Source organism: Castanea sativa, chromosome 2, assembly GCF_040712315.1.
Source record: "Castanea sativa cultivar Marrone di Chiusa Pesio chromosome 2, ASM4071231v1".
NCBI classification, from domain to species: Eukaryota; Viridiplantae; Streptophyta; class Magnoliopsida; order Fagales; family Fagaceae; genus Castanea; species Castanea sativa.
The window spans coordinates 7,214,312-7,229,898 of NC_134014.1; the positions used below are offsets into that span (position 1 = coordinate 7,214,312).

At 35.3% G+C, this 15,587-nt stretch overlaps 3 protein-coding genes across 8 annotated transcripts; 2 read left to right on the forward strand and 1 right to left on the reverse strand.

The window, feature by feature from the left end:
• Positions 1–1,130: 1,130 nt before the first annotated feature.
• LOC142624496 (serine/arginine-rich SC35-like splicing factor SCL28) lies at positions 1,131–7,118 on the forward strand. 2 transcript variants are annotated; one of them, XM_075798070.1, is made up of 7 exons: positions 1,131–1,532; positions 1,708–1,785; positions 3,192–3,356; positions 3,590–3,657; positions 3,806–3,845; positions 6,130–6,339; positions 6,730–7,118. In XM_075798070.1, the coding sequence occupies exons 1-7, from the start codon at positions 1,342–1,344 to the stop codon at positions 6,737–6,739; spliced, it is 762 nt and encodes a 253-aa protein (XP_075654185.1). In that variant the 5' UTR covers positions 1,131–1,341; the 3' UTR covers positions 6,740–7,118. The 2 variants fall into 2 exon arrangements, with proteins under 2 accessions (XP_075654185.1, XP_075654186.1); XM_075798071.1 differs by having other exon boundaries at positions 1,142–1,532; positions 3,593–3,657.
• A 1,245-nt stretch (positions 7,119–8,363) lies between these two features.
• On the reverse strand, positions 8,364–12,157 carry LOC142624595 (NADH dehydrogenase [ubiquinone] 1 alpha subcomplex subunit 8-B). Of its 3 annotated transcripts, none has more exons than XM_075798239.1 (3): positions 12,061–12,157; positions 11,676–11,932; positions 8,364–8,719 (listed from the first exon to the last, which is right to left on the reverse strand). In XM_075798239.1, exons 2-3 carry the CDS (start codon positions 11,876–11,878, stop codon positions 8,587–8,589), a joined length of 336 nt encoding a protein of 111 aa, XP_075654354.1. In that variant the 5' UTR covers positions 11,879–11,932; positions 12,061–12,157; the 3' UTR covers positions 8,364–8,586. The 3 variants fall into 3 exon arrangements, with proteins under 3 accessions (XP_075654354.1, XP_075654355.1, XP_075654356.1); XM_075798240.1 differs by having other exon boundaries at positions 12,057–12,129; XM_075798241.1 differs by lacking the exon at positions 12,061–12,157 and having other exon boundaries at positions 11,676–11,978.
• Positions 12,158–12,245: 88 nt separating this feature from the next.
• On the forward strand, positions 12,246–14,551 carry LOC142623487 (uncharacterized). 3 transcript variants are annotated; one of them, XM_075796916.1, is made up of 2 exons: positions 12,246–12,329; positions 14,148–14,551. In XM_075796916.1, exon 2 carries the CDS (start codon positions 14,154–14,156, stop codon positions 14,325–14,327), a length of 174 nt encoding a protein of 57 aa, XP_075653031.1. In that variant the 5' UTR covers positions 12,246–12,329; positions 14,148–14,153; the 3' UTR covers positions 14,328–14,551. The 3 variants fall into 3 exon arrangements, 2 of the variants coding, with proteins under 2 accessions (XP_075653031.1, XP_075653032.1); XM_075796917.1 differs by having other exon boundaries at positions 12,247–12,329; positions 14,152–14,551; XR_012842152.1 differs by lacking the exon at positions 12,246–12,329 and adding an exon at positions 12,348–12,505.
• The last annotated feature ends 1,036 nt before the right edge of the window (positions 14,552–15,587 follow it).

A 15,587-nucleotide genomic window follows, 5' to 3' on the forward strand; every position in this document is an offset into this window, starting at 1 on the left:
GGTTAAGAATAGAGATGAATTTTGACAATGGTTGTGAGTGGTTGTTCTTGGCTTGGTAGTTGTTGTCGGGTGGTTGTGGGCGGTTGTTCTTGGTTGGTAGTGGTTATGGACTGTGCCATTGATCTGTTTGTGGTGTTGTTTTGGTAGTGGGATGTATTATTTTATTGTAATAGATATATTATTTTATTGTGATGTTGATATTATTTTATTGTGTTGAAAGCTAAAATACATCTACTATTGCTAGATGTTTTGTAAAATAAGTAGGTAAAATAGGTAAAGTAGTTTTTTTGTTGTGCAAAATAGCTAAAAAAATAGCTCTACTGTTGTGGATGCTCTGAACGCGATGCTCAATTCAACACTCTCTATACATATTTAAATGTGTTTATATTTATCAATAATTTAAACAGTCTATTCATAGGAAAAAATTTATAAATTTGTGAATGGAGTAAATTTTAGTATTAGTTTTACTATATATTGAAAAAGAATAAATTAATTAAGTAACTCATGAACAAGTTTAAGATTGTTTGACAACAAAATGAATCAAATTCTAACATGAAATATTGTTTGATAATGAGCTTAGGTTCAAAAAACTGAACAAATTTAAAAATTTAGTATTCAGTTCAACTTCACTCGACACGTTCGGAGCTCTAATAATCTCGATGGGAATGCTCTAACTCAATCAATCAAAAAAATATCAAAGAAAAAAAAAAGAAAAGAAGAAGAAAAAAAGACTTAATAAGCGCCAAATAGACTCTTAACTAGCAAGAAAGCTCACCGAGTGTCTGCTCAGTCAGTGCACAGTGAAAAAAGGGTTACTTATTATATATAAAAATTGGTCTCCCAATAAAACAACATTACACACATTTTTACACTTTTTTACCCGCACATATATCAAAAACACCTAAATAACATAACTCAAATTACTCCACTAAACACCCTTAGTAGAGGAATGCTCTGTCACAATCAATCAAATAAATATCAAATAAAAAAGAAAAAGAAAAAGGAAAAAGACTTAATAAGCCCCAAACAGACTCTTAACTAGCAAGAAAGCTTTACCGAGTCCGAGTGTCTGGTCAGTCAGTGCACAGTGAAAAAGGGATTACGTATTATATATAGAAATTGGTCTCCCCAATAAAACTCGAAACCTAATCTCTCTTTCTCTCTCTCTCTCTCCCTCCAAAACTTAAACCCATCACGCGACACAACAACAACAACAACAAATTCACTATTCTTTTTTCTTCCTCTAGGGTTAGGGTTTTTGCTCTCTCTGCTCGTCTTCTCCTTCTAGGGTTTTTTCCCTCCCCCCCCAAAAAAAGCAAAAGCAAAAGCAAAAGCAAAAATATGGCGAGGTACAGAAGCCGAAGCAGAAGCTACAGCCCTCGCCGCCGTAGCAGAACTCCGCCGCGTGGCCGCAAGCGATACTACGACGACGAGCCTCGCGATCGCTACCGTGACGGCAGGTCGTACAGAGACCAGCGTCGCTCTCCTGCTCCTTCTGGCTTGCTCGTTCGCAATCTCCCCCTTGACGCTAGGTCTTTTCTACTCCTTCAATAATTTTTAATTTTATAGTTTCATGAATTTCTTAATTGGTTTGTGTTTATGTTCAATTTTTTTTCAAGTTCTAATTCTAATTTGATGAATTGGTTCTGGATTATTAGAAAAAAAGTTGGAATTAATTAAGGGTTTAAATTATGGTGTTTACTTCAGGCCTGAAGATCTGAGGGGTCCATTCGAGCGGTTTGGTCAAGTGAAGGATGTTTATCTTCCGAAGAATTACTATACTGGGTATGCTTGATTTTTGTTACTACACATGCCCACATGGTTGATTTTTTATTTTTTTTTTTATTTTCGAGTTTCGTTGTTTGTGTGTTGCATGTCAAAACTGGTTGCTTCTATGGACTTTATGGGCCTGTTTGGATACCGCTTATTTTGCTGAAACTGAAAATTTATTGCTGAAAGAATGGTAGATAAATGTAAAAGTTAGTTGAAATAGTATTGTGGTGTTGTAAATAGTATAAAAAGTGCGGTGGGGTGATGAATAGCAGCAAAAATAAACTGAATAGTGAAATAATTTATAATTTTCATTGGTTTCCAATTGCACACTATAGGTTGGATAGTGAGAAGTTGAATTGCCAATGAGCTCTAGCTTAATTGGCACCTCCTACCTGAGGTCATGGTTTAAGACCCATTAGAGGTTGAATTCAGTGCATGAGGCTCCTGCTTCTCTGAGGTTTGAGAGGGGTGGTTGGTAAGTCTACCTTACCCCAAAATTTTGGAGATGCTGATTCCTTGACTTGAATTGCCAATGAGCTCTGCTCAATTGGCACCTCCTACCTGAAGTTGACCCACTGGGTGCGTGTGTAACTTTAAAAAAAAGGCGGTTTCTCTGAGTTTTGAGAGAGGTGGTCAGTAGTCAGCCTTAACTTTTTTGGAGAGGCTGATTCCCCAACTTGAATTGCCAATGAGCTCTAGCTCAATTGGCACCTTGTACACGAGGTCATGGTTTAAGGCTCATTGGGTGTGTGTGTAGCTTAAGAAAAAAGGGTTGAATTCAGTGTATGAGCTCCCCACTTGGGTGGTTGGCAGTCAGCCTTACTCCCAGACTTCAACTCGTGACATGTTGCTTGATGGTGGGCACTTGCCGTTGCGCTAAGGTCATGAGAAATTGAATCCTTTGCTGTGTTGCTTGTGAGCTTAGTTATATCTGTATTCTAATTCTTCATGGGAGCTGTGAAACTGTGTGAGAGAAACTACGTGCATATGCCTAGAATAGATTGTATTGAGATGCTATCCTTATGTTTTGGATTGTAAAACAGCAACCTATTTATTGCTTTTGTGTAGATTTTATACTTAATATTAGTTATAAAAAATAGATTTTATGCTTAATATTAATCAAGAATGAATACTGCAGCTTTATATTTTTAATTCTACATGTCCAGAGTAAAAAACATGTCTCATATTAAGATATTGGTTACAAGATTGGAATTTGGTAAAATTATAGATTAGTTCAATGTTAGAAGTCCTTTAATTTCTTACTGTTGATGTTTATGTGTGTTGAAAGAAGTAGAATTCATTGAGGAAATACTTCTATGAAATGGATATTCATTTACTTGCTAATTTGCTGAATTTTTGCTTCCATTATTACAGAATTTAAAATCACAATGTTGAATTGTGTTCTTTTGTAATTTTAGGGAGCCACGAGGCTTTGGATTTGTGAAGTACCGTTATGCTGAAGATGCTTTGGAAGCAAAACAACAACTGAACCATACAATTATTGGTGGACGGGAGATAAGAATTGTGTTTGCTGAAGAGAACAGAAAAACTCCTCAAGAAATGCGTACAACTACCCGCGTAAGGTATTACAACATTGGGTTCACTTCGGTTATGCATCAATACTTTTTCTTATAATAATAATAATAATAATAATAATAGTAATAATTATATATTATTATTATTATTGTTGTTGTTGTTGTTGTTGTTAGCATTTTGACTATATCTGAATTTACCTAGAATTGGATGTAAAATGTTTACTTAATCAATCACCTGTTGACCCTGTTTTTCTTTTCTTACTCTCCTGTCCCTAATAAAGTAGCGATCGATATGGAGGTAGCCGTAGAAGGAGAACTCCACCACGGTCCCCTCGACGTCGATACCACTGTCAGTTTGAACTTTTACTTGTGCATTTAATTTTTATTTATATATAAAATTGTAAAAGTATATTTGTAGCTCTTTGTGAAATGAGGTTATGAAGTTACCTTTAAAATCTCTACTAAATTATCCTGATTCTTCTTTTTTCCCCTCACAGCTGACTCAAGGTCTCCAACTCCAGTTAGGCGCGACTCAAGGTTTGCATTCTATCCATTAGAAGAGTTTTCGCTATAATTAGGAATTTTAAATGTTATTATTTCCTCTCTTATTACTTTAGTCCAGTGTGTTTGGAGCATAGTTCTTTTTTAAATGTTCCTTGAGGTGGGTATGTACATCTTATTTGTTATAACTCAATGGGTATGCATATGTGGTATTGTTTATTTCATATGTTGTTGGGTCCAGGCAAAAATGTTTTGAGTCCATGAGGAGAACCAAGGTTCTAATTCCCCTTCCCCCACTTAGTGTAAAATTGAATTAAAAAAAAAAAAACTTTAAATTGCTCCATAGAGTCATGGAGAAATGGCTATGCTTCTGCTATATATCAAGTAGTTATGGGAGATTGCCTATAAAACTTGAACAAGAAGCTCAGAATAATGTGAATAATTGTGTTCAATACGATCGTTTTGTTATTGCAAATGTAATATAATTAATTGAACTCATTAAAGCCTTCCATTTGACCATTTGTGTTCCTTTGATTGTCTAAACAAAACAACCCTTACACTTTCCTATGCTTGGGATTGGCTGTGTAATAGATTATACTTTGTTGTATTGTGAGATTATAATTTAAATGTTCATCTGATTTTGTAATACTGATTTCATTAAGTAAGAAAAAGGGTGGTATGTGAATATCTGCCGGATCTCAATTTTCATGGATGTGAATTTATTATATTTATTTTTATCTGATGTTGATTTGTGCAGCCAATAAATTTAAGTGGCACAGGTGGAGAATCAGTATACACAGCTTGAATTTAAAACTAATATACTTGATATTTTCATTGGTAGCACTTATGAGTCAAAATTGTTGTTAGTTTATATTTTGGTATCTGAACACTGTTTCTGTATGCCTTTGCGTGAATTCTGGTAGATTGTTACCTGTTATGTTTTTCTTTGTTGTTTGTTTTTGTTTCTTGGTGAAATTGTATGGCTTTGTTATACTTTTGAAGGAAAATTTACATTTGACACGAACAATTTCTGACATATATGTCTTTTGGGTTTTCATTGGAGGTTAGTATATCAGGAATAATAAGCTTTTGTATAATAGTCACCTTATCTACGGATGTTGCAAAATTGTTTATATAAGAAATTTTAACAACCGAGTATTGCAGTTCTTTTCCTTTTGGTTGTTGGTGTGAGATTGAGAAAATATTGCAGGTTTACTGCTTGATGTCTTGGAAAGTTAAAAAGTAATTTCCAGTCCTTTAACCTTGATGACCATCCTTTGTTGTGACTTTTTGATGTACGGACGTTGTTATCTTAGAGGTAATGTCGCATGTGTTCCAATGAATAATATCTGCCGGTGGCATTGTTTATGCAGATATTAAAGTGAAAGGGGAGACTTTAAAGACTTCTGGGTTAAAAAAGATTAACAAGAAAAGAGAGCATAAAGTGATGGGCAACTTGCTTACATTTCTATCAAAGTTTCTCCATAAGTATTGTCTATAATCTCCCATTCCCCAGTTATTTTCTACAACTTGCATGGGCTTTCCTGTCCTACATTTGGTTTGTGAGGCTGGCTACTCTTGAATGAACTTGACTAAGATAAATTTGGTTCAAGAGATGATTCGAATCATGATTATAAAAAGAAGAGATGATTCGAATCATGAGAGCACTTTATACTTTCCTTCTTATTGAAACTTTTCAAGTTATATTTTTTTCATAAAAACTTTGTTAAGTTTGATATCTTGTTTTGCATATACCATCCAGTTAAGAAAGAAACAATAGAGCATATATTTGGCCAAAGAAAGAAATCTTCTTCAAAGAAGGGAAGCAATTCAAAGTTTTTACTGATAGAGATATGAGGACATTGTCCAAGAAAAAGATAGTTTGAGGTTTTAGAAAGTTGGTGCCAAGAAAGCTATGAAGTTAGCAGATGCTGATCATCCACTGCATCATTATAGAGCCTAACTTTCACTGTTTGGATCAAGTGTCATATTTTTGTTCCGAAATCCTGGAAAGGTGCAGGTAAAGGCCATATTTTGATCAATTAGATTTTGAAGAGGATGTAAGTGATAAAACAAAAACCCATTTTTAATCTCATTGACTGTGTGTTGAACTTACTTTTGTTGATGAAACTTTATGGATATAACAATTTGGACAGGTTTCTGCTTGTGAAAAGTAGAGATGATTCTCGTTGGTGTGATTTATTCAGTGTGGATATATGTAGTTCTCTTCTATGCGCTGATTTATCAGCTGTGGTTTTCCTTCTTATCCTTTTTTATTCTTATTTTATAAATTAATGTATGCCTCTTGCCACTGAGACAGGGACCATGTGGCTAGGGATGATTATCGTTCTCCCGTGCGATCTAGGTCATTTTCACGATCACCTCCCCCACGTGATGAGAGGGAGTACAGGAGGTCCCCGAGTCCAAGAGAAAATGGTCGGAGTCCCCAAGATGAGAGGGATTTTGCCCCAAGTAGGTCATTGAGTCCAAGGGGCAATAATCGCAGTCCATCTCGGTCACAATCCTACAGGTAGGAAGCCTTTTATATTTTTTCAGTTTCTATTAATGATTGTCTTCTCTCTAATGCACATCTTTTACACTCTTTATCATCGCTATATCTGGTCTTTATGTGTCATATTTGGTCATCTATACTTGAATCTTTAAATAAATTCAATAAGGTTGGTCTTATTCATTGGGTTATGATTGCCGTTTAGGGCTAGAAAGTTTTGCCTTCGTGTTAGTTTCTAGATCTAAATTATTTAGGAAAAAATGGCTCTACATATGGATCTCTTGAGGTTCCATTTTCACGGACAGTATCTGTTGTTGTTCCCTAATTGAAGATCTAAAGATAATATTTCTTTATCAAATCTGCACTGGTTAATTAAAGAAAGGTGACTGTTTCTTTAATTTTTCTGTGCAGTCCTCGCTGATGGTTGTCGCATGCTGCTCTCATGTTGGGCTTTCACTGGTTTAAAGCGAATTCGGAACACTAGTTTGGCTAGAGGAAGATTGAGTTTCGTATTTGGAAGGGTGTGCACATTGGTAATATTATGACTGTTGTTATCCTGTGGTCGTGTTTTGTCAGATTTAACCCTTTCATTTGTTAGTCAAATGGGTGCTTGTAATTTCTGAAGGAGCATTAACTCATTTCTATGGTTGCTTTGGTTTTTGAAAACCATTACCTTATTTGGGGTGCAAAGTAATTTCCATTCGACTGTAAGTCACCATTAGCAACTTTGTGGGAATGGATTATTTATTGTACAAATTGCAACTTGTAGCTTTTAGTTTTAAAATTTATTTTGGCATAAATGTTTTTGAATTAATTAACAATTTGTCCCTTATATATGTGGTGATTGGCGGTGCTGCCCATCCTCATGGTTTGATCTTTGGCTGTGGTGGTTCATTTTCTAGTTACATGGGTGTCCTAGATGAAACTACCAGGTTCCAGGTGATGCATAAAAGTTGATATGTTCATGCCAAAATTTCATCTGTGGTAGAAGGCATTACCGGAGAAGCATATACTTTTGATATGCATAGGTCTATTTTGCTGCTTACTAATTTCGTATATCATTGGCGCCTTTGTTGCCTTTCATTTCATCTTTCATATGGTGGGGACTGGGGGAGTTTATTTTCATTGGTTTATTGTGCTTAAAAATAAGTTGTGTAAACGTATAATTGTACCAAGAAAAGCAGAGATTAAAAAAGGTTGTACATAAGCTTAAAAGGCTAGGAAAAATGTCCAGGCAAAAAAATAATATATGGTAGTAGCATTTTTCTTTTGAAGACCCAAAAATTGCGCTAAACTAATGTATATTAGCACGATACAACTCCTGCCACTGCCAGCCCAAAGAATGTTCTTTCTGTTAGACCTACGGTTGGATGAATCAAGCTACCCGATTTAACATTTAAAGGAGTTCTTATTTTCATATTTTGTGTAACGTGTTACATGTGACCTCCATTATGGGAGTAGATCACATTAATGTGGTATTCACCCTCTCACATGTTATATGCATCGAATACATATAATACCATGCAGTGTGTGAAATCAGCCCAAATTAAGTTTGTGAAATCGGCCCAAATTAACAGAACAGAGCAAAAGGTTGGACGAGATGACTCTGCCCTGATATTTTAGTTCTGTCCTAAAGATCAAATTGAGGCACGATGAGATTTATGGTTCGCAGGAGTTATAGCCTCATGACACAGCTATTGTTGAAATGCGAGGTAGATGCGTAGAGCTGTCCACTTGCTCTGAAGTGACATTCAAACATTAAACGTAGAAACAACACACACGGTTGATTTCTCTATGAGGTAGCAATGATGCCATGCCATCACCTGTAACCTGCCACGTTCCCATTGCTTCTACCACTAAAGAACAATCTTAGAATGCTCCAGTATGATCGATCATATTATAAGAATAAGATCTTAATATTGTGAAACAGTAGGCATTAGGCTACATTCTGATGCAGTTCTGGCGCTCTAGTCCTTGTAAGCCATTCTCAAGCACAATACCAATAAAATATGCTTACCAGATACATAAAAAGAAAGGGGCATCAATGATTAAATTCTTGAAAAGTAGTCATCGATAATTATGCTTGAAAAGAGGGCAACATTGTTGAGATTGGAAACATTTCCAATGAAAAATCTGAACACTGAACATACAAAATGGTTGACAAATATCCATGTCGAAGACAAGTTCAATTAAAACTGTGTGCAACAACAGCACTTGCTCAATGCAATATGCCTATATTATTGTGCTCATGGGATTAGGCTTATTTTCTCATTCCAAAGGGCATACTTTCTCAAATTCTTGCTGCTCTTTGCGACAAAAATCAAACTCATTTGTATAGTAGTACAAACATCCAACATAACCATCCATCTCTTTTGTGCACCTCTGGTGAAGATCTTTCAGCCTGCAAGGGCCAACAATCCCATCATTAAAAATGCAACAAGCATACCACTGTGCATGTATGATGCAAAATCTTAAGAAGTACCATGCAAATAGTTTGATAGAATACTACACATAAGTTCCATAAAGTATAACAGAACCATAAAGAAATTATGTGGCCTCAAGAATGAATTATGTAATTTTTGTGAATTATAGGGAGTACATGAAAATGAATGTCCAAAAAATTACACCTGAAAGAATATCCTACTAGGCTTAACGGAGGCTCATTTGAAGAGTTGAGTTGTCCAATGTCATGTTCTAATGAATGGGAATAATTTAAACATACTAGTCCAGCTTAAAAAGAAACTTGAACATTATAAATTCAAGAAATATCATCTACAGTTTCAACATACTATTGCAAAGGGGTTGAGGGTGGGGGCAGGGGGGTTATGCCTCCTTGAGGGCATAGAGGAAACCACAGAGCAGTGTAATTATCTGAGTAATCTGACTCTGTGATTTCTGTTGCTTCAACTTGGATTTCATAAGATTAGTCATAGAAAAATCCAATGAGCTTTTTGGATGATTTTCACGTACAACTCAATGTGGACACATCTCTATCAAGTTTTAGACATAACAACCTAAGATAAGAGAGCCTGATTTTAAGTTTCACTAAATGAGATACAGAACTCTGCAGCCCAGAAAGTTCAATTATTTGAAAAGAATAGGATAACAAAAATAGTTTCTCCGTAAGTAGTGACCATCAGACAATTTCATTTCAAGCCAGAAGAATTTCCAACAATGAGCTACAACAAGCATTAACTGAATCAAAAGCATGGGCATGTGGTTGCGAAGTAAAGCCACAGCTATTTATTCAGAAAAGCGGGGCAGCTGACCTTAATCAAGTCATGTCATCATGATCATGTTCTACTTGATCATAGCCTAGATTGTGATGTTTTATTACAAATAACAGCTATTGCAAATATGTTATCTGGGTTCCTCATTCAAAATATTGGTTGTGAAGATTCAACATTACAAAATCTCCATCCCAAAAACTAACAAACAATGATATTCTAGAGTTTATTTTGGTGGTATTAGAATATTCACGTGTGAATAGTGTGGTTAGTTGAGTAGTGAAGTCCCACATTGGATAGCATTGAGAAGAATGAGTTCTTAATATAACATAATTGGACCCAAAACCAGTCTTTAAGCTTTTGGGTAAAGTGGTGACCCTATATATTACATTAACTACTCAATTGGAGTCTCCCCTAAGTGTATCCCCCCCAATAGGTGTGGAGGTTTTCCAGAAGAGTATAATGTTAAGAAAGAACTCTGCCTACAATGCTATGCATTATATGATTGATTATACAAGGAAAAAGGTTGAAGATCAAAGATTAAATGTTGAGTAGAAAAATGAAGAAGATAGAATTGAAATATGAGGTTAAACAACAATGAGTTCTGAATGTCAATATGGATTGAAAATTCACCTTGTGGAGGGTCTATAGGGGATTATCTGCAGTCAAATTTAGCAGAGGGAAGCTACAGGCAAAATGTTTTTGCAATTCCTAAGGATATTTAGTCTCAGGACACCATAAAGAGAGACAGCCTTATCATTTAATCATATTATTCAAGAAGAAACATTGTTAAATTTGACTTATACCCAAGATAAATCCTGCATACCAACAGAACGTTCTTTCTTCATGGATGTAGTTAGAGAGACACTAAGTTAAGGGTTGCATACTTGCACACAACAAAACACAGGGAATCACAAACAATAGAAGTCAAACAATCATATAATGATACCTTCCCTTGCCTTTTCTTGATTCCAATCATAAGAGAACGTATACATTCAAATTGAATTGCAGTTTATCTCTCACCACGTTATCAATGGCTTATATAGATTCCAAACTCAGTGTTAGACACTGTTTTGATTAAAGGCTGAAGACATAAGAAAACCAAAACCACTCATTTAATAATGAATGGTTCACATTGGGATGTTGTTAACAATATAGACCAAAGAACTTTAATTCTAAAGGAAACACAAACAATTACAACAAAACTGTAGAATAAGATTTAGAGAAAACCCTGTCTCCACCTCTCTCTCTCTCTCTCTCTCTCTCTATATATATATATATATATATATATATATATATATTTTATTGATAGATAGAGATAATATTTTTAAAAAACAAGGACACCAAAGATAGATGAAAGAATTAAAAAAGATTCAAATAAACTTCACAAGGTGGATGGTATGGTCTTTGGTTTCATAGACCTTGCTCTTACAAGCAAAGGTGATATCATTTGAGCTAGAGCTCATTGACACTTTAGTTTTTTTTAATACTCAGTAATGCTAGCACATTTTTCTCACTTTATTCCATCCTTCAATTTTAACACAAAATCAAAGTCGCTCAAATTTCAAAATCAAGTCAAGTCCACCTCAAATCAAGTTAATTGCGTACCTCGACTTGACGCTCTGTTTGTTTCGATACAAACAATGGAAAACCTTGTGTAAAAATTGTTTTTTTTTTTTTTTCTTCTTCGTGTTTTCTAGTATTTGATAGCATTAGGAAAAATGAGTGAAATAAAAACTATCTCACAGTAAGCTAAATAAGGAGAGTTTGGAGATTATTATTCAATTTATTTAAGGTTCCTATCAAGTTTTATAGAAAATATTTGTTAAAAAATGACTCATTTTTTAGAAAAACATTATCGCCGAAACAAACGGAGCCTCAAAATGAAGTCAATTTTACTCACATTGGAGGACCAAGTACAGTTTAGCTCAAAAAACCCAATTTTTTTTTTAAAAAAAAAGAAAAATTCCAACACTCAATCAATTACTCATATTAATTTCTTCATCTTCTTCAACATTTCTCTCAGCCTCAGCACCCAAACCAAGCAACAAAATAGCACAAATTGAAATGAAATAAGAAGAATAAAAGGAAATGAGCGCTAGAGAGAGAGAGAGAGAGAGAGAGACGTACAGGCCAAGAACGCAGCGAGTGACTTGTTGGCCTTTGTGGAGGCATTTCTCAGGGTTAGGATCCTTCTTCTTGCACCTGAGGAACTCCAAGTTCTCCGCTTCGCATCTCAACCCTATGTGCCTCGACGCCGCCATCAGCACCGCCGACGTCGGGATCGGCTCCCCGCTCGGATCCACCGCGCTACTCGGACTCACACTCGCCATCCCACGATTCCCCAATTCCCCAATTCCCAAATCCAAATCCAATTTCTCTCGCCCCTATTCCAAAATCACAAATTTAACAAAAAAAACAAATGAACTTGTGAGCTTATAAACCACTAAGAAAAAAATCAAAAATAAAAAGAAGCGAAGAATTAGGGGGTATAATTGGAAATGTAGGTACCGACTTCTTTCACTCAAAAAAACTGATCCAGTTTTCACTCTGTATCTGTGAAACCAAACACCTTGGACTTGGATACAAAAATGAATGAGCTTTAGGGGCACTTTGGGTAATAACCTCACCTCTTGAGGTCATTTTTGTCATTTCACCATTTATTATTAAAAAAGAAAAAAAGAAAAAAAGAAAAAGGCCTGAGTGAAGTATTTAGCTGTAGCAGCCTAATTTCTCTCACTAGGGTTTTTGCTGGGTTTTCAAAATTTCACGAAGATTTAAAAGGTACCGTTACGGAAACTTCTCATTCTCTCTTCATTTTTTGTCTTCGTTGTAAAGTTTTTGCTTTTTGAATATATATGACAATTGAAAAAAAATTGTGCAGATTGAAGCTCCTCGATTCAGCTATTAGGAAAAAAAAAAAATGATGAATTTCACTTTGCGATTCAACTGTTAATCAAGTTATTGCTCTTTTGAATCCGAAAGTCGAAAAAGAAGCTCCTAAGTTCAACTGAGTTTTGATTGAACTTGGGAGCTTCCTTATTGCTTTTTGCTGCTGCTGCTACTGTTTTTAGTAACCTGAATTGGGAGTGTCAAGTGGAAATTATCTATTCATATTTTGAATTCGGATTGAGTTCCATTGTTTGTTAATCGAGATTTTGCTGAGTGTTTATTTTGTTTTGATGGTGCATTGATCGTGATTTTTGCTCGCGTTGTTTGTTTTCTTATTATTGAATTAGGAGTGCTTATTAAGGGGGAAAAAAAAAGAGAGGTTAATTATGGATAGAATAGAATGGCGAAAAAGAATGTATGTGGCTGAGCCTGATTAGATTGTTGAGAATCCGCTGACCTCAAAGTTTGGGACTAAGGCTTGGTTATTGTTATTATACTATTTGTAGACGTAGCATTAGAGATTACGGGTTACTAGCAAAATGAGAGGCATTACTAAGAAAAGAAGCAGATTGTTTGAAATTATCTGTTATCATGTTTAAAATCGCTAATTTAGGTGGTGGGCAATTGGTGACGGTCTATATTCTGCTTAGTTCTACCTAAAATGCAATGCGGGATGATCAAATTCTTTTAGGATGTTGAATCCAGACTTAGATTTTGACTTGCTGATCTGTGCGAAATCTGATTTGAAGGTTGTGACATTGTTTTAAATAATAGTAAAAGGGTTTTTTTTTTTTCAAATGCTAACCCACTCGAAGTGATTTTCTAGTTCTTCGATTTGCTGTGGAGTACTATTCTCAAGCAAACCTCCAAAACTCAGCGAATATGACTTTTAAAAAAAGAAAAAGAAAAATTCTACTCTAAGCGCCTAACTCTATGTTTATTGTTGCCTATATAGTTTTGCTTCTTTTCTCTTCTCTACAAATATGCAAGCATTACTAGAAATCTCATTGACTGATTTCCTTCAATTTCTTTAAATTTTCTCAGTCCACCGATCCAAAATACAAACATGATGATGCTTAGAAAAAAAACGAAGTGAACTGAATCTTTTTGGTGAGGAGAGCTTTGGCGGTTACATGCCTATATCTTTGACTTCCTGTTGGATTTCTTGCTTTTGGGGCATGTCTTTAATTTTTTTTTTTTTTTGTTGGGAAGGTTGTCTCTCTTTCTGCATCACTTATCAAACCTGTGTTTCAAGGATTTTTTTGATTATTAATGATTCCAGACCTAAAGAAATTGTTTACTTTGCGAAGTTTAAAATGGTTTTGTTTGCACAATGTGTTCCATCGAGCTTTTTGTTAGAGTGGACAAAGTTTTGGGAGGAGGAATATTTTGTTAAACTTATATGTCAAAACCAGGTATGGTGAAATAGTAATTTGCATGTAATGATTACATATTTTACATAGATACATGGGAGTTGGACCTACATCATTAGTAGTAGTTAAAATTAACATGTCAATTAAGGAAGTAATAGAGGCTATGACTTCGGATATAATAGAATGGGGAAAAAGAATACATGTGGTTGACCTTAACTAATCTTGTTGAGGATCCATAGCCAATCCCAAAATTTGGGACTAAGGCTTTTTCGTTGTTGTTGTTACCTCTTATGAATATGTATTTTCTGATACTTATTTCATTGGTTTTCTTGTGTAGTTAGGAATGGGTAACAAGAAGAAGGCTGCAGCAACTTTCATCCGTCTCGTCTCAACTGCTGGGACTGGGTTCTTCTATGTTAAGAGGAAGCCAACTAAGATGATTGAGAAGCTGGAGTTTCGGAAATATGACCCTCGGGTGAATCGTCATGTTCTGTTTAAGGAAGCAAAAATGAAGTGAGAGGCCCCTCGTGTGGCAGGTCTATGCATTCTCATATACTATGTTGGATCAATCTTCCTTTTTTATTTTTATTTATATTTATTATTGGGTAGACAGTAGACAGTATGTGAATTAACATGGGCTAAATAAGTATGACAATTGTTGTTGTTGATGCTAATCTGCAGTAAATGTCATTTGTGTAATATTTTGATGGTGATTTCAAAGACAGTCCTTGGTTTTAAATAGTGATGATCTTCATGAATTTAATTGCTAACTGAATACGTTGTGATTTATACTTTACATAGGTGAGCTGCTTTTGTGCTCACAAGTAGGGGTGGCAATTCGTGTTCGCGTGTCGGGTTCGTGTCGTGTCAAGTCATGAGTATTCGACTACATAGGTCAACACTAACCCGACATGTTTATTAAACGGGTCAAGATTCCTCAACCCTAACATGACCCATTTATTAAACGGGTCAGTCGTGTCGACCTGTTTATCAGATTTTATCAAAATGAAAAATAAAAATTAATGAAAAAACAAACAAATAAATATTTTTAATATAAAATTCAGAACTAACGAGTAACTGCATTACAAATAATCATTCGAAATTAAAGCATATCCCAATATCACAAATAATCAATCACAATATGTCAAAGAAAATAAATCACAACAACTAATAGGTTTATATACCTAGAGTTTGAAGGGTATATTGGTAAAATATCATTTAATTATACGGGTCAGACGGGTCAAACGGGTTCTATGTGTTCAACACTAACCCAACACATTTATTAAACGGGTTAGTCGTGTCAACCCGAATATGACACGAACCCGTTAAGCCTCAACCCATAACCTGCTAATTTTGTGTCGTGTCATGTCGGGTTCGCGGGTCGTGTCAAATTTTGCCACCCCTACTCACAAGGGTGCACTATGTTACGTGGTGAATTCTCTCATATTGGACTTTGTGTTACAATTACAGTCTTTAGACAGTTTATTTTTGTGAGGGGTGTGCATATTCAACCACCAACCCGACTAACTTGACTCAGCCTGAACTAACCCAACATCTCTAGTTTGTTTTTCTGTGGCTTGATGGGTTGGGTTGGGTCCAACAAGAGTCGTCTTAAATGGACTTAACATATTAGAGTCTCAAAGTAGCCTCCAATAGATCCAAAAATGAAAAACGAAAAGGCAATGGAGACCAATTTATTTTTGGGTGCCAAAGGTGACATAATAAATTTGATGCAAATCATTCTATTACAAAAGGGATTGGCTTTCTCAAAAGCCCG